Below are 26,255 nucleotides of genomic sequence, written 5' to 3' on the forward strand. Positions count from 1 at the left end.
TCAATATGTATTATTGGGGCATTTATTTCTTACCTGGTAATTGAGCTGTACTCTGCACAGTTTTCTAGTGGATGAGTATGTAGAATTTTTTGGATTTTAGGTCTTGCTGTAAGCAAAAGCATTTTGATTCCTGGTTAGCTCAGAGTTCAGTTACTGCTTCAGAGCAGTTTCTGGGAGGTGTGGGGAGTATTTATTAGCTGGGTTTTGCTTGTTTTATAATTGTTATTTTTTTCAAGTTGCAGTGCTGTAAAAACATGTAGCTTTTTATGTTTTAGTGATTTAAATTCTTGCACTGATTGAACCATTTTCAGATGCCACCTTTGCTATGGATATTATTGTAATTTTTTTAAAGACCTCTTTCTGTCTGCGAGGCTTTTGTCTTGCTGCTGTTGAAACTCTCCTAAGAGGCAATGTTAAGTTTTTTAGCAGACCTGTCCCCCCCCAAGATTTTCTGTGCTTCCATGTACTACTTGGACAGCCCTGTTCTACCAGTCTCTGAGTGACAAGGGCTTTTCTTTAAACCAAGTGATATTTTTATTAATTGTTCTGCTGCCTCATTTTTTTTTCATTCCTCTAATGCTTGTTAAAATAAATGAGAACAGGGCTGCATGACTGAACATTAATAGAACTCTCTCCTTCAAACAGAGAGCTGAATCTTTATGAGCTTCTTTGGTTGTAGCTGTTGCCTAAGCAATGAACAATATCAGTTTCCAACTGAGGGTTTATCCTGACAGCTGCAGATGGTGTTTGGTGTGGTGGAGCTTGTAGAACATTTCCAGCCCCAGTGTAGAAGGTTGTGAGCAGCTTCAGCAGCTCCCTTGCTCCTCATTACAAGTCTACAGAGGCAGGCATAGGTGGTCATTATGTATTACTTGCATGTATTTAATTTTGTAAACAAGGGTGTTTTGTTTTTACTGTCTCATTTAGAGATGGTTTAAGACTGGATGCTGCTTTTGGTTTTACTGGCAAGTATCTTCAGTTAGACATGGAGCTTTCATTGTTGTTTGGGTGCTTTGTGGTATCTGCAAACTGTAGTTGTGGTAACAGCACAAAAGGGCAATAAATGTCTGTCCCTCTCCTCTGCCACTGCTTGCTGGGATATGGGTCCTGTTGCTACTGCACATTAAAGAAAGTACAGTCTTACATCAGATTGTTTGCTCTATAAGTACAAAAATATTATTATTGCAAAAATAAGAATTTTTTGTCTTCTGGTCTGAGTAATACATTCTTCTTTGGCTCTTAATAGAGCAGGTTTCATATTAGGAGATCAGAATAATTTTCTAGATATATTATGTTTACACATCACTTTTAAAGAACATGCACATCATAATAAAAATGTAGCTGTATATTTATTTTTGTATATTTATAGCTATAAAGTATGTAAAAATAGTTATATTAAATATTTATAAATATAATGTATATATATTTATTCATAGCTGTATATTATGTAAATATAAATTACAGTAAAACTATAATACATAAATGCTTTATTTTAGTACATTTTAAAATAATTAATTAATATCTGATTTACTTAGATTTCTTTTTAGGGAATGCCTACTTTCAACACAAAGAAAGTACATTTCTTATTAAGGATGTTGAGCTATTTTGTTGCTGGCTCACACAGCAGAGAACAGCAAATGCTTGGCTAGTGCCTTTGTGTTTTCTCTTTCTTAGAAACAAGCTATTCTGCTTTTTCAGTTTGTTTCTTACTTTTGGGGGAGTACTCAGAACTGAACAATTTGAGTAAACAGACCAAACTGTTTAGTAAACTGAACCATAATCTGTTTGTGAAACTTCACCTGATTTCAGTGATAGCTCCAGTGGTTTGTTTCTACCTGAGTTACTCTCTCCAGCTCCTGCTTTGCTGGCTGTGATGTAGTAGATGCTGGGTCATTAAGTGATGCTGATTGGCATCATTAGGATAATTTTGGGTGTCTCCCCAAATCAGTCATGCACATCTTCATTGCATGTTTGCCCATCTGCTGATGCCTGGTTGTGTTTTAGCTTTGGTTCTGACCCTGACAGGTCCCACACAGTGGTGTAGATCTGGTGTCAGGCTGCAGAGCAGCAGTGACAGCACTGTGTTGTTACAGTCTGAGTGTCCCCTGGCTTTGTCACCATTTCTGTGTGGCTTCACTGAAGGTGGATAGAGAGCTTGAAGCTGTGGCAGCCTCCTCTGAGCAGTAATGGAAATGCCAGCTGGAAACCTGGTGTTAGAGAGCTGTGTAGCTGAGTGACTCAGTGTGTCATCTGCCAGACTCAGAGGGCAAAAGGGGTGAATAATTTAACTCTGGCATGTGCAAAGCCATGTAGATTTTATGTTATGTCTGTCTGCAAGGTACGAAGTGCACTGTTCATGTGACTTAGAAGTGTAGAAGGATTGGCCATTTATTGCCAATAATAAACACAGGTCCCATCCTGTGTTTCCAGTACCAGTGTTTTCTCCTTCCTGTTGTGTTTCTGTTATTCATGTAATGTTTCTCCTAATTTTATCTGCAGTAAGTGTTAGCTCTTCATAGCGTTTCTTTCATTCATCCTAATCCTGAAACAAGATAACCAGAAAAGTTTGCTATGAAATTTTTAAATACTTACTATGAATTTTGTAGGCTTGTTGTATAATCACTGTAAAACATTTATTTCTTCTTCATTTGTTGTATATATTAGAGGAGCATCATCAGGCTTTAGTGTCAATTTTTTTCTGCTAAGCTTCACAATTTTGTATTGAGCTGTGATTAATATTGTCTGAAGGATTGCAATAAAGTGCTTTTTTTGTCAGCTTGAGGCTCATTAGGTGTGTGTTGTGTCATTTTCTGAGGTGTGAATCTGACTGCCAGAGAGGGCTTTCCTTTCCTTCTGTTTTAGACCTTTATCCACCAAACCACCCACTCTGAGTTGTCCTGCTGAGTTTCCTGTTTTTCTTTTCTCTCTGTGCAGCTGCTGCTCGTTATGAAGAGGGAGAGTCTGAAGCTGAGAGCATCACCTCCTTCATGGACACCTCCAATCCTCTGTACCAGCTTTATGACACAGTGAGAAGTTGCCGTAATAACCAGGGCCAGCTCATCTCTGAACCCTTTTTCCACTTGCCCTCCAAGAAAAAGTATCCTGATTATTATCAGCAAATTAAAACACCCATTTCATTGCAGCAGATCAGGTAAGAGAACAGAATGCAAATTACATGTGGTGTGAAACTATTCAAGGGTTTCTTTTACTCCCAGCATCTTCTCTTTTGGTCAAGCTGTTGGTACCTAATGCAGTGTTTGCACCATCTCTCCTCTGCATCTGATTGCTGCTTGTTTCAGCTCGGTCTTTAGATCATCTGTGGTACATGGCTGCTGTTTGGTTTATTTTTCATTGAATTTCATTTGTAATGTGCCTGAAAATTGCCATATGAATAATTCTGAAGGCTAGGTGTGCAGCAGAGATGAAAGGTTTTGCAGAACTCCATTTTTCTTTTTCCCTGACCTGATGGCTTGATTACCTCTTACTGCCATATTCTTTTAAGTTAAAAGTCTTCAGTGTGAATTGTGGGAAGATGGTTGCAATTACAATCCTCCTGTCTAGGTCACTGTGTAACTGTGGAGAATAATTATTTTCATGATGATGTAGCTGGTCTGGACTGAAGGCAGCATTTATAAATGTGTGAGCCATGAAAGGTCTGTGAGCTGCCAGAGTGCAGTTGTCAGATTAAAGACCTGAGTGAAGTGAGCAGTGTCTTTCTTTGGTGGCTCAAGATAAGCCAGTGTGATGGGTGTGAGCAGGTCCTGGGAGCATTAATAGGCTTTAATGATGCTGCCCAGTGGCCACTGGGGCTCCAGGTCCTGCCCAAGCCACACCCTGGCAGTACCTACAGTCCTTCAGCCCCGGTGAGGGAACCCTGCCCCCTCCCACTGCTCATCCCTCTGTAATCCACTCTGATGCACAGGTCTTTACATTTTAGCTGTACCATAATACAATGTCAGACTTGATGGAATTGTTGAATGAGCAGGGTTGTTGTTAAATCAGAAGTTAACAAAGCTGGTTTTTGGTTTTTTATCTTGTCTGAGGGTGTTTTGCATGTGCTGGGGAATAAAAGCTGCCACACTGGTTGTCTCTCCCATCAGTGGCTTTAAAGCAGTTTTTCTTATGTCTTAGTAGAGCTGTAATAGTGGCAAAGAAGGTGTCTTGCCTTGAATAAAGCACAATATGTACTTGATGAAAAAAAAACAAACAGTGAAATTAGGAATAATCATTGACAGTTTGTGCCTGGATCTACCTAAAAGTACCGGCTCAAATTATATATAAACAGATTTGTTTGGGAGACATTTTCTATTAAAAATACCCTTGATATCAGTTATAGAACAAATGATTTGCCATAGAGAGGCAGCTGCATTTCTGCTTTCCTTACAGTGTAGGCAGGTTGCATCTGGCTGTGTGAGCAGCACAGAAATTCCATACCAGTGTATGAAGAACTGTAGAAAAAAGTAACTTGACTTACTGTCTGGGGAGCTTAGAAAATAAAAAAAAAGAACAGCCAGCCTTTTTAGAAATAGTGTTTGAGGCTCACAAATTAAAGTACAATGTTTGTAGAATCTAATTTCCTGCAAATTCTGAAATTCAGCTGTCTTTTAAATTACCTTGTAATCTTCACTTCTTCAAAGGCCTTTAAGTCATGCATATGTACTCTTAATTAATGGGCTTTAGGGAAAACTGAAGCATCATGGCTTTGCTGATACTGCTAATGTGTCTTTGGTATTCAGAGCTGCCACTCATTAGGGTTGGAGATTGTTTATGGGGTTTTGGGTGTTTGGTTTTCTGTGGGGTTTTTTCCCTTCTTTTCTTGTAGTGGTGGTTTGGGGATTTTTTTTTTTTTTTGAGATGTACATAAATAGAGCATATCTTCTGTTCCCAGGTGGGGACAGAAAAGTTCAGTGTCCCAGTGGAAAGCTGAAGGAGGTGGAGTGAAGCCTGCCATTCCTGTTTCGTGTCTGTTGGGCTCTGGCATCTGGCTGCTCGGCTGTCCTGCCGGAGTGAGCTGTGAAATGTGTGGCTGTTGCAAATTTTACAGCTAGTCATGTATTTCAGAGGGGTTTGTGTGTGCTAAAAGCAGGAAAAGTCTTTAAAATAATTCATGATTTCCAGAGGGAGTGTGTGAGTGTGTTTTGGTTTAATGAGATGTTACCTGTCCCAGCCTCTCAGTCACTTTGAGTGTTCTGAACCTCAGTCATTTGAGCTGAGTGCTGATCCTGAGCTGTTCCTGGCTGTGGGAGGTAATCATGCTGATGGCTTTTAGTTGTCTCCTGATTTCCTCCTGCCTTGCTGCTCCCAGATCACAGAACAGCTGAGTTGGAAGGGAAACCATCCTGCCCAAGCCCTGTGGCAGGGTCACCCAGAGCCTCGTGTCCAGACTGTGTCCAGTCAGGTTTTGGTGGTCTCCACAGATGGAGACTCCACATCCTGCCAGGGCACCCAGTGCCAGTGTTTGACCACCCTCACAGTGAAAACCATTTGTGTTCAGCTGAAATTTCCTGTGTTCCCCTTTGTTCCATTCACCTCTTGGCCAGTCAGTGACACAGCTGAGGTGACCCTGGCTGTCCCTTCATTCCCTCCCAGCAGATGTTGAGCACATTGATGAGAATTCCCTGCCTCAAAGGAGGCAAAGCTCAGAGCTGGAGAACAAGAAAATCCTATTTAAAAAGAAAGGCATGATGCTGTCAAGGCTATGGCTTTGACATGTGTTGAAAGTGCCTAAATGCAAAGTTGACGTTGCTGGGGAAGAGTCATTCTGTTAATTACAAATAACCACAGGAGCAGTCAGGAGAAGATGCAGAATGAGTTCAGTTCCCAAGTGCACAAGTGCTAGATCCTGGCAGGCTTACAAGAACACTGTTCCTTATTAAATTTTACAGTGTTGGGAAGTATCATCCCCTAGGCAAGTGGGTCAGGCTTTTTTATCCCAGAGGAGGAAGGTGTGCCAGGGAATTCCCTGGCAGCAGCTCTCTCTGAAACACATGTGGGAGTACAGGCACTGAAATTGGTACCTTCACAACACACCCTGGTCTCTTGTGCTCCTGGGGCTGCAGCTGAGGTTTAAAAATCTGTGGGGATCAGGTGTCTAACACACTTGGCTTTGTGTGATAGCTACTTTTTGGGGAATTCAAATCAATTTTTCTTAATGAGTGTGATCCTTTTTGGACAATGCTCTGTGACACAAGAATTTAAATTTTGCATTTATGTGATGTGTTGGGATTCTCTTGAACTTTTTGGTGGCTCTTGGTGGTTTTGGATTGGGTATAAATGGTTTGAGTGGAGCTTATAGTAAATGTCATCACCTGGTCAAGGATATTTTGCCATATAACTTAATCAGTTTTAGCAATATGGCGAATCAAAAAGTGGAACTGATTTTGAAGTATAAGAGACTGGTGCCTGGGCTAAAGTTTGAAGGGTTTATAGAGAAACACTTCTGTGTTTTTGTTTGCTTGATTCATAAAGCTAATGAGTCAATTGGGAAGAGAAAATGATGGCTCTTAATATTTTGAATATACTGTAAATTTTCACGTTATTGAGATTTAGGACTTCTTTCATTCTTTTTGTCACTTAATATAACTTATTATTTGGTGAATATTGTATATTTTTGAAATCTTCAGTTTGTGTAACCAGTTTTCTGACCTTAGGAAGTACTTTCAGTGCATGTTGTATGTTTATAGAATCGCAGGTTCAAGTAAAGAAGTTTGCCAATATATTTTAGAAGAAGACTGTCATCTTCACTAGGACATTTGTCAAATGCATCTCTTGATCCCACTCATTCTGTGTTAGTGGGTTGTTTTTTCCTGAAGAGGCAGGACTAGCACTTCACAATTTCTGAATAAAAGAAAATAAGTTGCATAACTGATCTTATCCTGGTGTTTGAATATTTTTCAGTAGGGAATTTTTAGGCTGTTTGTCTAATAAATGGATTTTTTGGTTATATGGAAAGAGTATATCTCACCTTCAGTACTTGGAGATATTCCACCTGGATGCACTGATGAGTTTGCAGTAGACATTTTAGGGAGCTGAGTGCCCACTTACAGTATTTTTTAATTAATATTCTGATTTCAACCAAATTAAATGTCATGTCAGTGTTGTTTTGGGCTTAGTGGTCTTATGAAACTGTAGCCTTACTTTTAAACTTTTTTTTTCTTCATTTTGCAAAGGTCATTTTGTTTAAAAGGAAATTCTTTCTAATTTTACTCATGCCTTCAGTACTGTTATATCCCTGTCAATAATTTTCACAGAAATTTCTCTTAGTTTCTAGTATATGATTTGTGTTGTCTTGGCAGTGGCTTTCTGCAGAGCCACGAGTTTGGTTAGTTTCAGCCCCACTTTGTGAAATAAACTGTTGTTTATAAAATCCTTTCTTCCCAAGATTGGTGAGATGGCTTGTTAAAAATTTATTGTGAAAAGCTGCACTTCATCCTCTAAATCCAGAGAAGTCATGATGCTTGAGTTCTGCTGAGTTTGAGTGTAATTAAATCTGTTCAAAGTACTTATGTAAATAACCTACCTAATTAATCATCCTATTGTTTGCTGACAGCAGCACAGAGAATGGCAGGAGAGGAATTTCTTTACAGGCTAGAACAGGATCACTTCTGTGCCTGTACATTTTTCATTCGTCATGTCCCTGGTTGGAAGTTATCCCTTTCCAAACCATTCAGTCCGAAGTCTGGGTTTTTACTTTTACTTCAGGCCTTTGATGAGCAGCTGTGAATGTAAATTGTTTGCTTAAAATCAGATGGCCTGCACCTTGGTTGTTAGGTAGTGGATAAGCAAATGGTGGCAGAAGCAAGCTTGGGGCTGAAAGGTTTTGTATTAAATTTATTTCATGGTAGTGATGATGCTCCATCAAGCAGGGACACATTCAGCCAGGTGCTGCAGAAGCCAGGCTGGGTGTAAAGGTGGTATGTGCCTGCTGAATGTGCAGGCAGGAGGAGGAGGATGTTCTGCTGCAGCTCTGACAGGCCTTGGGGCTTGTGTTGCTGCAGATCAATATTTTCTGTGTGTGTTATGAAGTACTGGAAGGTTTAAAAAAGGTGGCTAGAACTTCCAGCATTGTGCAAGAAAACACATTCAGTTAAGCATTAACTCATGTTGATTCATGTGTTGAGCATGTGAAAAATGACTTTGTTGTTGTTGTTGCTCCTCTTGTGACTGTTGTCAGGTGAAGTGCACTTTGCTGTATCACCAGTCCACAAACAGGGTTTCTTTAAGGGAAGGCACAGATTGGAGGGTTTAACATGAGAGGTGCTGGGTGCTTTTGGCTCTCACTGAAGATGAGTGGAATTGATGGAGGGATGGCAGTGCTTGGGGCTGTGCAGAGCTGGCCTGGCCTGAGGTCAGGGCTCAGGGGCCCTGCAGCCTGTGCTGCTGCCTCACCTGTAACATCTCACCTCAGTATGACAACAGGACTTCAGGCTCCACAGCTTCCAAAATACTGAAACTATTCTTTGAGGAGATGCATTTCCCTAATGTAGTTACATGTGGAAGATGTTCCTAGAGAATCAAAAAGTAAATCCCATTTCTGTAGTTAGAGCTCTTTGACTATTGCTTTGTCATGAAAATGAGGATATTAAAGAACTGTTTTGCACTGTGTAACTAGTGAAATAGCTGACTAGTATTTCTCTTTTGCAGAACCAAGCTGAAGAACCATGAGTATGAAACTTTAGATCAGTTGGAGGCTGATCTGAATTTGATGTTTGAAAATGCCAAGCGCTACAATGTCCCCAATTCTGCCATCTATAAAAGGGTGCTGAAAATGCAGCAGGTTATGCAGGTATGTGGAGGAGAGCAAGCAAAGGGATATAACTTCACATGTGAATTTATTTCCCTAAAGGATATTTTTCCAGAATAATTTTTAACTAGACCTGTGTTTGCAGAAGTATTTTCTTGCTTAGAGGGAAGTATGGGAATGGAGAGCATCGTGAAGTGATTTTTCCTCAGCACACCTGCTGCCTTCTGTGATTTCTTTCAGTCACTTTATTCCTTACTGTGACTCCTAACCTAATTAAATTGTGAGAAAATTGATGTAGGGTTTTTTTGGAGTTTGCCTTTAACTGAATAAGGCTGAAACCTTTCAGATTTCATTAAGTGTTCCAGATAAGTGCTGTAGTCTGAAATGGCATTGTTTTCAACTTGGTTCCTCAAAAATTGTTCTGTCAGTTAGAAAGAACTATACTGCTCTTTAATTCTGTTCTGTAAGTGTTCAGCAACGAGTTTGGCTTCAGGGCTTTGTTCTTTTTTTCAGGCAAAGAAGAAGGAGCTTGCAAGGAGAGATGACATTGAGGATGGGGACAGCATGATTTCTTCTGCTACATCTGATACTGGAAGCTCAAAAAGGAAAAGGTATCTGCTTCTGTAGTTCCTGCAGGCCATAACATTGCTGCATCTCTTTTTGTTACAGAGAGTATTAAACCATGGGTTTTAGCATTTGTGTAAGGATTTGTAATTCTGAAACATCATTAAGTGTTGATTCTAGTTAATTCAAAACTATTTTCTGACTGTTAATTCCCTATTTTGGTCTATTAGTTGGCAGTTACATCAGTAAGTAAAATGGGCACTGTAATTGCACTGAACTCAGTGATTTTCTCAGTGAATTTCAGGATTTTTTGGGGAGAGTTGTTTTATTTTAGCCTGACAAATAAACTGATTATAAGAGGTTGATTACTTAGGGTCCTGTAACATAAACAAAAAGCCCAGTGATGTGCAATAGACTCTTCTGTTGAGCATAATGATGCCTTATGGAAGGTATTCTTTATGGTGATAGCTGTTTTGTAATTAATACTAATGATGCATTTCACTCCAGCAAGAGGGAGTTTCTCAAGTCTGCCTTACGGTGTCATTTGAAGTAAAGTCCAGCTCAGGTAATATTATTGCAGTGGTAGCAACAGCCAGTATAAAATTGCAATTCAGCATCTTTCTTTGGTGTTGCTTATGAACATTGGCTTCCTGGGTATTTATTTCTTGTTTTGTCAAAGGAACAGCAGTCGTGGGGGGAGGAAGGGAATGGAGTAGAGCATCAGCAGAGAGTCACTGAAGAACAATCAAATAAGTGCAGAAATGTACACTCATTAAAAAGCTTCAGAGAGAAGATATGAACAGGGATTTAGGAGGTGGTGCAGTCTAGGGATGCTGGGAAGAAGAAATGTAATGGAAAGGAAAGGCAGACCACAAAACCAAGTAATCAAGAAGGAACAAATTGCAAAAATCATTAGCTTTGTGATCTTCACATTCAAAAAGAAGTACTAACCTAATTGAGCAAGTCAAATTGTCATCAGAGTCCTTTTAACCCCATGTTGCTTTTGATCACCTTGTGCCAGACACTACTGAAATGCTTAAAAGGAAAAAATCTGTCAGGGCCTGTCATCTAAGAACAATAAAAGAGAAGAGGGAACAAGGGATTTCCCGTGTTGGTAGGCAAGGGAGATCAGAGTGATGCCTGAAGAGCACCTGAGAATGCTTTTGGTGTTGTCAGTTTGATGCTTGTTATCCATTCACTTGCTGAATGATAGCAAGGAAAAGATCATAAATGCTGATGATCACAGAAGTGAAGTACTGAGAGGAATTCCAAAATATTGCTTTAAAAGGAAACTAATAACCCATGCAAAATTCATCCTGTTGGGAAAATAACAGTTACCCAGAAGAAAGTTGTTTGAATGTCTCCTTTTATGTATCAGATGCATGACATGAATCTTGAGTATTGGCAGGCCTTTTGCTGTTTCTGCTTTGGTTTTGCTTTGCCTATATCTGTTGAAATGAGTGAGAAAAACCTGGAAATACATTAAAATGGGGGATTTGGCAGCATGTCTGTGTTCTGGCATTGCTCATCTGCTAGTGGGAACAACTAACCGACATTTGCCAACAGTGGTAATGTTTAGCCTATAGAACATATATTTTGAGTTTTCTTTGTTGTTAGTTTTCTTTAGTTATCTTGCTGATCTCACCAAGGAGTAAGAGATACCTGAGGCATGAATATGTTATGTTTTAAATGTATAATGAAAGGATGCACATCATGGGAATCTGTGTTGCAGTTTGGTTTCTTATAAATTGTACTGGGATGTTTTGCCCATTCTGCAATTGAAGATAATTTTTTCTGGTTGTTGTTGTCTTTGCAGATAATGTAATAGTCAAAGTTATAACTACCTGAATAAGTCTTGAGGAGATTGCAGATTGGAAGCCTGTTCACAAGTTCTTTGTAGTTGAGTGTATTGCTGAATGCCACAGTATCTGAGCTGAGACTATGCATTATTGACATAAATTTTCTTCTCACTCGTTTGATTTATTTATAGGCCATGTACTATGTGTGCAGGGAGCCATGTTCTTTTTTGTGATAAGCTGTGCCTTGGTTGTGCTGTCAGATTTCTTGAGACAACCATAACAGCTACACACAGGGTGACTGTAACATTTGTGGGGCTAGCACGTATCATTTTCTACCTGGGCTTGCAGTTTTGGGGAGCTTTATTGACCTCATTTGGATTGACAGATATTTAAGCAGTTCTTTCTACTGCATGCTTGATGTCCTTATTGGTCCTGAAGAAGTACAAAATTACTCTGAGATAAATAGCTCATATGTTTGATATTCTGTGTTCACCAGAAGTAATCATGAAGGTATGACTAGTGGTTTTTACCCTGTTCACTCTGGATCTGGAGCTCTTGGATTCAGATGCCTGATCCTGACTGGTCTGTTTTCTCGACATCTGGAAAGTGCTCAGAGCTCCTTTTGGCTTTGCACTTTGAAAAATGAGTTAGTTGGTTTATTTTGTAGAACACTTGAACTCAGGGTCAATGAGAGAAGAATCATCTGGAAGAGTTATTTCCTGTTTCTGTGTCAGGCTCCTGATTGTGATGCTGTTGTCAATTGCAAATTCCGGTCTTAATGTTGAACTTCTTGTGTGTATTTAGGTGGTTCTGGTTGTCTCTTCATGGTGGAGGATAATATCATTTTGATATTAGGGTTGGAAGTGTGGATAAGAACCCCTGACATTTATTCTTTTCCTTTGGGTTCTTCTTAACCCGACAGTAAAAAGAACATCCGGAAGCAGCGCATGAAGATCTTGTACAATGCAGTTCTGGAAGCTCGAGAGCCCGGCACAGGCAGGAGGCTCTGTGATCTGTTCATGGTTAAACCATCCAAAAAGGACTATCCAGACTACTACAAAATCATCCTGGAGCCAATGGACTTGAAGATGATAGAGCACAACATCCGCAACGACAAGTACGCGGCGGAGGAGGCCATGATCGAGGACATGAAGCTCATGTTCCGCAACGCCAGGCACTACAACGAGGAGGGCTCCCAGGTACTGCTGGCTCAGCAGCCACACTCTCTGCTGCTTTGCAGACAGCAGCTGCTCTTAGGATGGCTTCACTTTGACTGTTACATGTATTGTTTATTGGAATTGTTTATTGAACTAAAGTAGAAATTCTCAGAACTTCTGAGAAAGGGTGTCTTGGAAGGAAAACAGCTTTGTTTTCATGGAAGTGGAGAGTGTAGGAGATCAGACTAGAAGACATGACTTGTTTAGCTTATAAAATGAATTTGAAAAGGATATGGTTTTCATTTACAAGTATATTGTTGGGTGTGTCTATATTGTGATGTTTCTCAGGCAGCAGGAATGATGTGGAACAGGGAGGTGGTAAGAAACCTCCAGCTGTTTCTAGTAAGGAACTTGCTCAGCAGCTGCACTTCATCACCAGGATTGGGTTTGAAGACCCAGGACTGTTCTAGTCCTTTGTACCTTGAGGGAATCTCAGTGGTTCAAGGGATCTTTCATTGCTCAGCAGAAGGGTTTGATGAGAAAGTTGATAACACAGCTGCCCCTTGCCATTTTGTTGTCTTTGGAATAGAGATGCGTCTTAATTGAATAATTTTTTCAACATTTGTAGCTCCTTGATTTAGAGGGTAGCATCAGTTCTGCTTACCTGTGTCAATTAAAAAGAAAGGCTTATTTATGAAAGGTACACTTTAAATAAAATACTCCATTTTACTGTCAGCTTTTCCAAACTAACATTGAAGTGTTTCTTAGGAGCTAGTTCTTAACTAGTAAACACAGTAAACCCTGTTTTGATTGGATTTTGATTACTTTACTGATTAATAGGTGTACAATGATGCCCATATGCTGGAAAAGATCCTTAAAGAAAAAAGGAAAGAGCTGGGACCCTTGGCTGAAGATGATGATGTTGCATCCCCTAAACTAAAGCTAAGTAAGACAGCCTTGTGCATTGCCTTGTCTCATTTCAATACTTACAACACAATAGTGGTGAACAGATCTTCCTTTTACACATTGACATGTTCTGCACAGTTGTTAACACTGACAAGGAAAGTAGGATTATATTTTCAAAATCTTGATAGCAATGGCATGTCTGTATTATACAACAGAATTGAGTTTTTGCTTGTAGTGTTTTCTAAGAAAAGTAACTCAGAGTGAAGAAAAAAGACTTGGGAATGGGTGGAAGGATTAAGATGTAGTCATACAGTGTTACCCAAATGTTAGATGGTGCACTATGTGCTCAGTCAAGTAAAGGGCTTCTCAAATTGAGCAAGTCTCATAATTTCACTGGTTAAATATCTGGGATTTCCACAGAATTATTTAAAAAAAGTGAGCTCTGTTTGGCAGATTATTGAAAGCCATGAGGAACATGGAAGCGAAGTTCCTTGAGCTATTGCCCTTTCAACCTTACTACTACTCAAATCTTAGGTTGTCTTAATATGAGTTCAGAACTGAGCAAACTGAGATGGATAAAATTGCACAAAAACCTTAAAGAAAATAACTGCACACAGTCCTCTTGCAAATTAAATGTGCAGCTCCTGGGTAAAGTACAGGTGTAGAGTACAGGTGCAGACTTAGAATCTGCAGTGCAGTAACAGAGATCCTGAATTAGTCAAAAAGCCAACCTGATAATCCCATGGGAGGCCTTAATTTACATTTTATTTATAATAATCCTTTCTAATTTGGCATAAACATGTCATAAAGGAGTCTGATAATATTTTGAATACCTAATTTTAGTGATAACAAAACCCTGTGATGACAGGATTTTTAGCAGCTCCAGAGGCAAATTCATGGAGAGCTGTAAAACCAAAATGAGTTTAGAGGAGTTTGTTAATGCTGTTAGGTAGGAAAGATGTTTTCCATGCTGAAGCCTGAGGAGGCCTTTACCAGGTGGAGCATGGTGCAACATATTCTGTGTTTGTCAAAAAGAACATTAAAAAAATTTCATAGAGTTATGAAAAACAAAAGAAGCTGCAGCCTGGAACAGGCTCTGTGTTGTGAGACTTCTGCTTACACCATGGAGTGCTTCTCCCATGAGCAATTCTCTGGACAAAGAAATGTGCAAGTTCTCAGCTTTGTCATTTTAACTCCTGTGTTGTTTTTGTGGTGTTAGGTAGGAAAAGTGGCATTTCTCCCAAGAAGTCCAAGTACATGACTCCGATGCAGCAGAAGCTGAACGAGGTGTACGAGGCGGTGAAGAACTACACGGACAAGCGCGGGCGGCGGCTGAGCGCCATCTTCCTGCGGCTGCCCTCCCGCGCCGAGCTGCCCGACTACTACGTCACCATCAAGAAGCCCGTGGACATGGAGAAGATCAGGAGCCACATGATGGCAAATAAATACCAGGACATCGACTCCATGGTGGAGGACTTTGTCATGATGTTCAATAATGCTTGCACGTACAACGAGCCCGAGTCTTTGATTTATAAAGATGCCCTGGTGCTCCACAAGGTTTTGCTTGAAACTCGGAGAGAAATAGAAGGAGATGAGGATTCTCATGTGCCCAATGTCACTTTGCTGATTCAGGAACTTATCCATAATCTCTTTGTATCCGTTATGAGCCACCAGGATGATGAGGGCAGATGCTACAGCGACTCCTTAGCTGAGATTCCTGCTGTTGATCCCAACTTCCCAAATAAACCTCCTCTGACTTTTGACATTATCCGAAAAAACGTTGAAAATAATCGCTATAGAAGATTGGACTTGTTCCAGGAGAACATGTTTGAGGTGCTGGAGAGGGCACGGAGAATGAACAGGTGAGCAAACCCTTATTTTTCAGATATCTTTATTGAGGTTTGCATTTAATGTTAGACAAAGGCTGAAGTTTTTTAAGGTGTTTGCTTTCCTTGATATGGGTGTTTGTAAAACTAAATCTCAGAAGCTCTGTCAGGTCTTCAGCGGAACATTTGCTTTGATATGAGAACGAGGAAGAAAGTTTTCTGCAACGAGATCATTTTGACAATATTCTTTCAAAGGAGCACCTTATGACAAAAAGGTTCCTGCTAACTTTGAAATTGAAAAAGCGAAGAGAGCTGTTCTCTAACTGTTCAAATAGTGAATTACTCTTTTGGAGCAGTCACACCTGGTTGATTTATGGTTCCACATAGTTTTTTGAGCAAAAACTATGAACACTTGCAACTTCTCATGGTGTTTTGCTTGAATTCAGTAGCCTTTTTGGGAATGTGCAGGTGAGAGCTTGACTGTGAAGAGAGTAGGTAAAAAATTATCTTAAAACATCTACTAAGAGGAGCATGGACAGTTAAAATAAGTCAGTTTTGTCAATAATACTGTTATTATTCAAGTTTTCAGAAGTTAATAAATGGTGGAGGTCCAGTGACAAGAAGCCTTGGTCACAGATAGTTACCTTTGACTTTCCTGGCATTTCAGGACTGGTGTATACCAAAATACTGTTGTGGGTAAACTGTAATGCAAATTGACAGTGGACTGACAGGTGAAGCATCACTTAATGCTTCATGGCTTCAAGCCAGTCTCTGCTGCTGCTCATGAGAAAACAGAGAAATCCATTGGCAGAGTGAAACTTTGAATTGATCACATGGAGTGGTGATTGATGGGTGTGTTTAGGCTCCTGTTTGACCCTGCACAAACTGTGGTTTTACCCTGTTGCTCATGTTTTTGTACAGGACTGATTCGGAGATCTATGAGGATGCTGTGGAACTTCAGCAGTTCTTCATTAAAATTCGAGATGAGCTGTGTAAAAATGGAGAGATTCTGCTGTCACCTGCTCTCAGCTACACCACCAAGCATCTTCACAATGATGTAGAAAAGGAGAAGAAGGAAAAGCTGCCCAAAGAAATAGAGGAGGATAAGCTCAAAAGGGAGGAGGAGAAGAGAGGTAGCTAATTTTGTTTCAATAATTTTCAATGTACCAAATGAAAAATGTACCCACACATATAACATGTTGCTGCAGCTTTGTCTGCTGAAAGGACCTCAGTAGTCTGCTTGTCCCCCAGTCTTTTATTTTCAAGTTATGAGTGATTTATTTTATTCTGATCTTTATCAGCCAGGCCAGAGAGCTTTTAAGAAAGAGATGTAGGTAGATATTACCCCTATGTGAACTCTTTAATCAGAATACATTGGGGTACCAGTATTATTTCAAGAACACTATAAAAGAAAACAATAGTTTTTTACTTTAGCTTTCTGCTGATAAACTTAACAATGAATATTCCCATTGACCTTTTAGTAATTTTCTTTTTGATAAGTACTGATGGTGTTGTCTATGATCATGTTTTAAACACTGCTGAAGAACTGAGGTTTGATAAGCCTTTTGTGTTTTGGCTACTGTGGATGTGCAGAGTAGTGGGCTTGCACTATTTTGTAGGGCATGAAGTGTATCCTGAAGGTCCTTTCTTTCACAGTTCCTGGTTGTCTGTCTGTGCTCCATTGTGCACCATATTTAAAGCAATAAATAAGCTCTCAATTGTACCTTTCCACCAACTGGAGCACAGCTGTTGGCAATTTTGTCCACGAATCATCTTTCTAGCATGGTTGATCTTCCCTCATAGATGTCAGCAGCAGTAAAGTCTGGTAACTCCAGGCTCAAAGTGAGGCACTGACATCAAGAATCTCAGCTAATATGGAAATGTGACATTACTAACATCTGGTTTTCCCTTTTTGAAATAAGAAGCTGAAAAGAGTGAAGATTCCTCTGGATCAGCTGGGCTGTCGAGTTTGCATCGGACCTACAGCCAGGACTGCAGCTTCAAGAACAGCATGTACCACGTGGGGGATTATGTGTATGTGGAGCCTGCAGAGACCAGCCTGCAGCCTCACATAGTCTGCATCGAGAGGCTGTGGGAAGATTCAGCTGGTAAGGACATCCTTACTGCAGGAAAACACTGGGGTGAAACTTACTATTATTGTTTTATGCTTCTGTTGTATTTGCAGAGACCCCCGTGGCAGGGAGGAATGATGAATCTGACTCCATGTTCTCAGAAGGCTAATTTATTACTTTGTAATACTATATTATATTAAAGACTACTATACTATACTAAAGAATACAGAAAGGATACTTACTCAATGCTAAAAGCTAATAATGAAAACTCGTGACTCTTTCCAGAGTCTCGACACAGCTTGGCACCACTTGGCCAAAAAGTCAAAACAACTCACAGCAGAATTCAATGAAACAATCTCCAAACACGTTCCACATGAGAAAAACAGAGGAGAAGCAAATGAGAATTGTTTTCCTTTTCTCTGAGGCTTCTCTGCTTCCTAGGAGAAAAATCCTGGGAGAAGGAATTTTTTCAGAGAATGTGAATGCTACAATCTTCCAATTTGATTTTATTTTCCTGTGTAGATGTTACTTATTTTATTTGCAGAACAGTTTGAACCAGTCACTATTTTTTTGTTGTTGTTTCTGAGTTGTTTTTTTCTGAAGGATATTACAAATCGAAAATTTTTGGGACAGTATGGGCTTTTTCTGGTGTTCATTTCTGCCTACCCTCAAATTGTAAGCCTTGCAGGGGTGGGATTCTGAGTGGGATGGACTCCTTGTAATTTAGGTACAGAAGAGCACTGTTTCTCTGTGCTGAGAAATCTGAACCATAGATGGGCACAAGTTTCCTTTGATTTAGAAAAAATAGTACATATTTGTAACTTCTTTATAAATCATTGCTGTCAATTTGAGTTTGTCATCACGTAATTTGTCACGGCTTAAAGTGAAAGAAATAGTTATTTAAAAGCTTAAAAACAGCTGAGATTCTTTAAATAATCAGGTGGTTGTTGTGTGGACTTCAAAGCCATTTCAAGGCCTGAAAGTCGAGATCTATAAATAAGAACAAATTTCTCCTTTATTTTGCTGAATCAGGATTTACTGGAGAAATAACAATTGTCAGGCTTTTTAAAATAACTTGTTTTCCTTTTCTGAAAAGTTGAGTATTTTCCTGTTTAAAAGCAGATTGCTCCTAGTATAAATTACTACATTGCTATTTGATTAATCAATCAACTACTAATTGTTCTTACTTGGCTCATGCAGTAGAGAATGTCATTTTACATTTTTTTCTTTCTATCTCCCTTCTCTTTTTTGTTGTTGTTGTTGTTGTTGTTGTTGTTGTTGTTGTTGTTGTTTTCTATTTTAAAGGAGAGAAATGGCTCTATGGCTGCTGGTTTTATCGACCAAATGAAACTTTCCATCTTGCAACACGAAAATTCCTGGAGAAAGAAGTTTTTAAAAGTGATTATTACAGTAAAGTTCCTGTTAGCAAAATTTTAGGCAAATGTGTGGTCATGTTTGTCAAGGTGAGAGACTGTTAATACTAATTTATAAAACAAGTCATGCTTTCTGCTTTTTCCTGTAGAGCTGTAGGCAGTCTAACATAGAGATATTCCAGTTATACCTAAATAAAATAGGACTTGCTTCTGTGGGCTGTTTGGATCTTCTTTGCTTCCTGAGATATGTGGTCCACCCAGGTGATGGAGTTTCCCTGTGCTGGTTGATTTGTGGTTATGGTCACCCATGGCTTGGTGAATTGTCCTTTTCCCAAGTCAAAGCTCAGAAATCTTGTGAAAGTGATTCCAGGCTGCAGATCTTGTACTTGTTAATGCACTGGGTTGGGAAGTGAATAAAACCTAACTCTTCTCACATGCCAACCTGTACTGAATTAGCTTCTTCTCCAAAGGTGGGATTTCTTGTTTGTTGTTATTCTTGGTAAAACTTGGCCATCAAACTGGAAGAAGAGAACTCAGCAAAAAGGCTTCTGACAGAAGCATAGAAAAAACTGAAGCCATGACAGGGAATTCACTGTGTGTCTATGGAGTGTGGGTGTTGCTGAAATATTTCATATTTTTCTTTCAATCTGCAGGAATATTTTAAATTGTGTCCTGAAAACTTCAGAGATGAGGATGTCTACGTGTGTGAGTCGCGCTATTCTGCGAAGACAAAGTCTTTTAAGAAGATTAAACTGTGGACTATGCCTGTGAGCTCTGTCAGATTTGTCCCACGAGATGTGCCCCTGCCTGTGGTCAGAGTTGCTTCTGTGTTTGCTAATACAGACAAAGTAGATGAGGAGAAGCACAGTGAAACACTGGAGGACAGTAAGGTGGGAGAAAGTATCCTTCATCTTGAAAAGGTATGCAAGGGCAACGTTGATTGTATTTGACAGATAGAGAATGACAAAATATTAGCCCTTATGGCTTGGGTTTCACCACATCCAGACACAATAAAATATAATATATGTATAAAATATAATATAAAATGAATATATTTTTTGTTATAAATTATATTACAGACATTTGTAAATTAACACAATCAAAATATAAAAAGACAGAAAATAATAAACTGTCTAAATATTTGTTATAAACCTCTTTCTTGTGATGGGGTTGGTTTGGGTTTTTTACCACTCCAGAAAGTTACACTTTTACTCTAAGGCCTGCCCTTAGCCTAAAGAGCCTGTAGAACTGAAAGTCTAATTTTAATACATGGCAGTGCTGAAATGCTTTGTTGTGTAGCATTTCAGTAAAACAGTCAGTAGCTAGGCAGCAGTAACACATAATATTCTATTGTTTGTGGCCTGTTTGTAGTTGATAATGAAGTAGTTTGTTCTCAAAATGCTTAAGAATATTTCAGTCCAACATAGTGGATAAAATGGTTCATTTTTTGTACGTAGAGTAAGAAAACAAATAAATTTAGGTAAGTGTATTAAAATCAGTTAAATTTAATTCATGTTGTCTGAAGTAAATTTAGAGCCATGAAAAAATGAGAGACTCATAAAATATCATAAATCACTAAAAAAACCCATGAAAAATCCACTTTTCATTTTCTAACATTTTTGAACCTGAGAACACAGTAGCCAGCACACCCATTGTCAGCTTTTGTCAGACACTTAGTATGTATTAGTATATTTATTCACATCATGATAAAAGATGGAATTAATTCTACTGAGAGAATGAAAACTCATGGGATCTTTTCCTTCCATGCCTTGGTGAGACAGCCTGTGTTTCCTTGGCTTTCTGGAATCCCAGGCTGAAAGATGGACTGAGGCACAATTTGAGTTTTTACTAAAAAGTAAGAAACTAAATAGGGCAGATGGTATGAATTTGTAAGCAGTACATGGAGTGTTCACATTATTGTATAAGAGAGTTGAATCATTGCATTTTTGTGTCTGTTAGCTTGGCCATATATTCAGTTCTTGCTTCCCAAGCACTTTACTGGGCTTTAAACCATCAAGCTGACAAGATTTGGCTTGGCCAGTTTACTTGGAAGCACCGAAACAAAAAAAAAGACCTGTAAATTACTATTCTAGCAAAATTAGAGCTTTGTGAAATAAGAAAGCTTGTGACAGACATGGAGGGTCTTTGGCTTTGCAATTTTAATTCAGGAAACTTTTGCACACACATCTCTGCTTAGTGCTTACCTATTATTGTTAACATAAAGATGGAGCAAAGCCTTTGACTGGTACCTGACATCTCTTTATTTCTGTGCTTGGTTTTCCTCCTTCCTCAAGTTTCTAAATGCTTCTTCTCCTGCAGGACAAAGAAGATGTTCCAGTAGAAATGTCCAATGGGGAGCCTGGTTGCCATTACTTTGAGCAGCTCTGCTACAATGACATGTGGCTGAAGGTTGGGGACTGTGTCTTCATCAAATCCCATGGGCTGGTGCGGCCTCGAGTAGGGAGGTAGGGGCAGCTTCTTGTTTGCAGTTTACAGCTGTAAAAATAACTTGGATAAAAGAGAGGCTGGTTGTAAAAAGGTGTAAAAGAAGGTGGGAAAAAATGTGAGTGAAGTGTTACAAGGTGTTGATAGATTGAGGTGGAATTTTGGCTGCCTAATAAAAACCTGGTCTGGTTGTACAGTTGGAATTGGCTTTTCTGTATTTATCTTCTGATGGTCTTCCTGAACATGCTGCTGCCTCATCTGGGAGAAATGGCATTTCATTTGTGTTGCTGGCTTGGTTTCTTTGCAGAATTGAGAAGATGTGGGTGCGAGATGGAGCTGCATATTTCTTTGGTCCAATCTTTATACATCCCGAAGAAACTGAGCACGAGCCAACTAAAATGTTCTACAAGAAGGAGGTGTTTTTGAGTAACCTGGAGGAGACCTGTCCCATGACTTGCATTTTGGGTAATTATTAACAGCTTTAATCTGATGGACATCTTCTTTTCCTACCCAATCTGAAGTGATTGAAGGCTAGGTGTAGGCTTGATTCCAAGTACATCTGTTTCATTGAGGGAGGGAGGAGATACTATTCAGTGAGTTTCTAATATGCATTCCTGCCTGTGGGACCTGTGATGAGAATTCACTGTTAGGAAGCTTTTTTACAATAAGGGAATTACATGTATGATATGAAAGTGAACATTGCAGCCAGAGAACAGAAAACTCCATTATTCTTGCATATTAGTGTAATTACTCCAGTACATATTACCTGCAGAGTTGAAAGGAGGAGTAGGAGGTTGAAATTTTATTTGTTGCAGAAGATGACGGCTGTGTACTTTGTTTTGGAGTTATGGTGCTGTGATAAATATGGTAACTGACAGTGATCATGGGGGCTTGTGATTTTGTGGGTTCTCTAGGTCTTAAAAGAAATCCAAAGGCTGCATTAAGTTGCTGTAGGTTTCTTGTGAGTGGCATTATTTGATTGGAATATCAATTGATGTATTTTCCATAGTTGTGCCAAATGCCAGGAATCTTCCAGACTTACGAGACAGGCAAAAAAAAGGACTTTCCACACTTCTGAAAGAAAATCTGCAAGTGTGGCTGCCTTCTTACCCAGCTCTTTCATTTCTGCAGGAAAGTGTGTCGTTCTGTCATTCAAAGACTTCCTCTCGTGCAGACCAACAGAAATCTCCGAAAACGATGTTTTTCTTTGCGAGAGCCGCTACAACGAAAGTGACAAACAAATGAAGAAATTCAAGGGCTTGAAGAGGTTTTCACTGTCTGCGAAAGTTGTAGATGATGAAATATACTATTTTAGGTAAAAATGTGAGGGGAATGAGAGAACACTCTTCTGGATTGTAGTGGACTGGCAGCTAAGCCCCCACCCAGCCTCTTGGTCTGGAATAGGGGAGAGAATCTGAAGGGCAGAAAGAAGAAAAACTCCTGGCTCAGGTTAAAAACAGTTGGAAAAGTGGAGCAAAGCTACATGCACAAACAGAGCAAGATAAGGAATGAATTCCCTACTTTTCATCAGCAGGCACAGCTATTTCACAGTTCAGCTGTTCCTGGAAAGCAGGGCCTTGGCACCTGTAATGGTTACTGGGAAAGACAAATGCCATAACCCTGAATGTACCCTGTCCTCTCCTTCTCCCCATATTTTATTGCTGAGCACAGTGTCAGAGTGTGGAATATCCCCTTGCCTGGTTTGGCTTAGCTGTCCTGGTTGTCTCCTCTACCAAATCACTGCCCAGCCCCAGCCTGCTGGGGCACAGAGTGGGGAAAAGGAAAAGTCTTGAGGCTGATCTGTTCAGCGCTAATTACAGCAGGGTGTGTTATCCACCCTATTGTCTCACAGATCCAAAACAAGGCATCTCTCAGCTACTGTGCAGGGAATTAACCCCATCCCAGCCTGATCCAGGACATCCTGTCAGAGGTGTAATTTCAGATAACCACACTCTTGGGAAGAAATGCAGATAGCATCAGTCTTTTTATGGTCTTAATACCAATGGATGTTTTTTTTTTCTTCCTCTGACTTCAAGAAAAGTCATTACTTTATCAGATTGGTACATTCTCTTGGATATTGTGAAAATACTTAAGTCCTCTTGAGTAAGAAAAATCTTTTGGTGAACATTGATATTAATAAAATAAGAGTATTAAGTTCTAACTTAAGTAAAATGTGAAATCTAAGGAAGCTGTGGTGGTAATTTCTACAATAGAAGGCAATTAAGTACTTGTATTGAAATCCCCTTCTAACTCATAAAAAATCCTTTTGGCAAGTGACTAAACTGAACACTGGCCATAGACACAAAATTAATTTTGCTCAAGGTTCTCAAAGGAAGTTTAGGCACATCTCAAGTCACCTTGGTTTCTATACTGTTCAGTCACAAATTAAGAAAAGTTGATTTTCTCTTCAAAGACAAGTTCTCCTGTAAGGTATGATCTGTTCTCAGCTGCTTTTTGTCTTCCTCCTCCACCTTCCAGAAAACCCATAGTTCCTCAGAAAGAGCCATCTCCTCTCCTGGAAAAGAAGATTCAGCAGCTGGAAGCAAAGTTTGCTGAGTTGGAAGGAGGTGATGAGGACATGGAGGAGATGGGAGAAGAGGAAGGTGATATGACTGAAACACCTTCTATGCCTCAGCTTCAGGCTCCCTTAGCCAGTGATTTGGATATAATGCCTTATACTCCACCCCAGGTAAGGACTTTGCTTCAGGAACCCTTAAACCTTGATAGTCCACATTCTTTTTCCAATCCAAATGAGGAAATTAACATTTTATATACAAAAAAATGATTGATACTGAAGTTTACAAGTGCATGGAGTAAATTGCACAAAACAACGTTGGCATGTGCAATATGATATCCAGGTGATAGTGTTTCATTCCATTAAAATATTTTTAAAGGAGATCATTCAGCTGAGGAAAACCCAGGGTACATTTTTATGTGTTAGTATTATTTCTAATAATGAGATTTTCTGTGACATTTATTCAGAAGTATCAGGTCTTTATATAAAATTCAAATACAAATTTTCTTACACAAGGCCTGGAATTTGTGTAACTGAGTGTGGAAGCAGAGTGAGGAACTGCTTTACCTGGAAATTCAACTAACCAAGAAAGTTTGTTTGCTACTGGATTAAACCCTGTATCTGTGTCACCACACTCCCACATCCGAGCTAATGCCAGTCTTAAAGAGGCAATGGGGATGATCTGCTGGGAACAGGAGGGAGTTCCAGACTCTTTTGTGACCAGCAGTGTGGATTTCTGCTGCATTACATTGAAAGGGTGTGACCCTGGGGTAGAAATGTCTTTGGATGTTGTGATAGAGTTGGTGAAGTTGAAAGTTTTTGCCTGGTTTGAGTGTGATGTTTTGCCATGTCGGCAACCACCAAATGCATTTTCCCTTGCAAGGTTGCTCACTGCTCTTGTTGAACATGCTGAATTTTATAAGCAGCTTGAAAATTCTTGAAGAGCATTCCAGTAGAAGTAGAATTTTATCTAGTAACTATTAAACCCCAGAACTTCTAAACTTTGTTTTTTCTTCTGCCAACAAAGAAGCTCTTATAACACCTAAGAGGAGACGAGGCAAGTGACTGTGTGGTATTGTGGGGCTTGGCAGATAGGTGGGTGATGCTTTCCTGCTGCAGTTGGCTGTGAATTGAGTCAAAGTGCTTAAAGAAAAAGATGTGCAGCTTCAATCTTTGCCTCAGCAGTATGGCTGAGAAAAGGCATGAAAGGGGGTCCTGGTTGATTTCCTCTTTTAACAAGTCTGAAAGTAAATACACAGTTATCTGGCTCCAGTGGAAAAGACTGTTCTTTCAAAAATGTGTGGATGGGAGATGGAAAAGAACAGAGAATGTGAGAACCAAATTTGGAATTTGTATGATTTCTCCAAGTCCTGTTTGCCCTTCCAAACTGATGGGAAGGCTTTTTGCTTAGGTTACTGTTATCAAAACTGTTGCAAGAACTATATAGGCTAAAACCACTGGTAAACTTGTAGCTCTCGATCTGCAGATGTATCAGAGGCCAAAAGTATAATTATATTTCCCTCTTTTTGGTTTGAGAATTCTCCATCTGCCTCTGTGGCTTGCCCAAGAAGCCAGGATGGAATTGTATCTGCCCTGTGTATCATTCCAAACCCTGTGTGGAGTTTTCTTCACTTCCTGCAGTCTTTATGTTCATAATGAAAACTTCAAGGGTGGATTGCAAGTTAGTACAGTGAAGTTTGGAATTACATTTAAATAGGCCTCAGTTAATCTTGTTTAAATTGATAAGCACTTTTTAAGCATCTTGGTATTACTAAAACTTTGTTTTTAGCTGAGAGAGTTGAACTGTGGGGTCAAAGCAGTTAGTAGGAGGAGTCAGTAACATAGTCAGAATTTCAGGAGAGGAAGGAAACAGTTGAATGTATTTTTGTTTCCTTTTTTGCCTCCACCAGGTACTTGGAAACAATGGCACTTTCCAAAATGTGACAGATTTGCAATGTTTAGGGTATGAAAAAGGCCTTCAGAGGGTTTTGATGTGATGATACCTTTATGACTCTTACTGGTCAGAGTATGGATGAATTATGGTCTCCTGTGACAAAGATAGGTGAAAGGGCCCTGAAAAAGGGGCTCCAGCTGTGGTGTCTCAGTATAGAAGGTTCATTTTTTGGTGGCTGAAAACATCAAGGAGCTCTCACTGGGGGCATCCATTGTAGAAAAACAAAGGAGCAGAATTTTTGTTGCTCATCAACATAAGAACATGATGGGAATCTGTGGTGCAGGTAAATGGTGATCAACAGAACTGGGCTTTGGTTTTTCAGGGACAAATGGCTACTTATGTAATGAGAAGTGAACACTGGAGAAAAAGGAAGGTCTGAAGGTGGAATGAGGGAGAGTAGGGATTGTAAAGGCAAAGGAGGAAGTGGAGAAGCATTTTCCTAAAATGTGAGGTGGCAAATAAAATATTTTACTCAACTCATGTTGGCAACATCTCTGAACAGCTCAATGGATGAAATCTGTGACGTGACGCAATTCCTTTGTTCTCTTCTGGCCTTTTCATTTGTACACTTGTGGTCATAACTGCTTTTTCTCACAGTCCACTCCCAAGTCTGTTAAGGGCAGCACCAAGAAGGAGGGATCAAAAAGGAAGATCAACATGAGTGGGTACATCTTGTTTAGCAGCGAGATGAGAGCTGTGATTAAAGCTCAGCACCCAGACTACTCCTTTGGAGAGCTCAGCAGACTTGTAGGAACTGAGTGGAGAAATTTGGAAGCAAACAAGAAAGCAGAATATGAAGGTAAGTAAAAACTGAGATGCTGAACTCTTTTCTGCCTTTTTTCTTTCTCAACACTTTCTGTTGTTCAGATGACAGGTTTAATAAAAGAAAATATTTATGTTT

The 26,255-nt window shown here is 39.6% G+C and overlaps 1 protein-coding gene across 16 annotated transcripts in view; it reads left to right on the forward strand.

Annotated features, from left to right (window-relative positions):
* PBRM1 (polybromo 1) overlaps positions 1 to 26,255 on the forward strand; it is a 56,568-nt gene that overhangs the window by 14,772 nt on the left and 15,541 nt on the right. For all 16 annotated transcript variants that reach the window (XM_030956439.1, XM_030956438.1, XM_030956446.1 and 13 more), the window contains 15 exons: positions 2,935 to 3,151; positions 8,644 to 8,785; positions 9,257 to 9,354; positions 12,029 to 12,305; positions 13,104 to 13,209; positions 14,389 to 15,031; positions 15,917 to 16,128; positions 16,918 to 17,103; positions 18,373 to 18,530; positions 19,094 to 19,360; positions 20,760 to 20,905; positions 21,193 to 21,350; positions 22,017 to 22,200; positions 23,364 to 23,574; positions 25,952 to 26,153. In XM_030956439.1, the coding sequence (XP_030812299.1) occupies positions 2,935 to 3,151; positions 8,644 to 8,785; positions 9,257 to 9,354; positions 12,029 to 12,305; positions 13,104 to 13,209; positions 14,389 to 15,031; positions 15,917 to 16,128; positions 16,918 to 17,103; positions 18,373 to 18,530; positions 19,094 to 19,360; positions 20,760 to 20,905; positions 21,193 to 21,350; positions 22,017 to 22,200; positions 23,364 to 23,574; positions 25,952 to 26,153 (3,207 nt within the window). The remainder of the gene's footprint in view (positions 1 to 2,934; positions 3,152 to 8,643; positions 8,786 to 9,256; positions 9,355 to 12,028; positions 12,306 to 13,103; positions 13,210 to 14,388; positions 15,032 to 15,916; positions 16,129 to 16,917; positions 17,104 to 18,372; positions 18,531 to 19,093; positions 19,361 to 20,759; positions 20,906 to 21,192; positions 21,351 to 22,016; positions 22,201 to 23,363; positions 23,575 to 25,951; positions 26,154 to 26,255) is intronic.

Source organism: Camarhynchus parvulus, chromosome 12, assembly GCF_901933205.1.
Source record: "Camarhynchus parvulus chromosome 12, STF_HiC, whole genome shotgun sequence".
NCBI classification, from domain to species: Eukaryota; Metazoa; Chordata; class Aves; order Passeriformes; family Thraupidae; genus Camarhynchus; species Camarhynchus parvulus.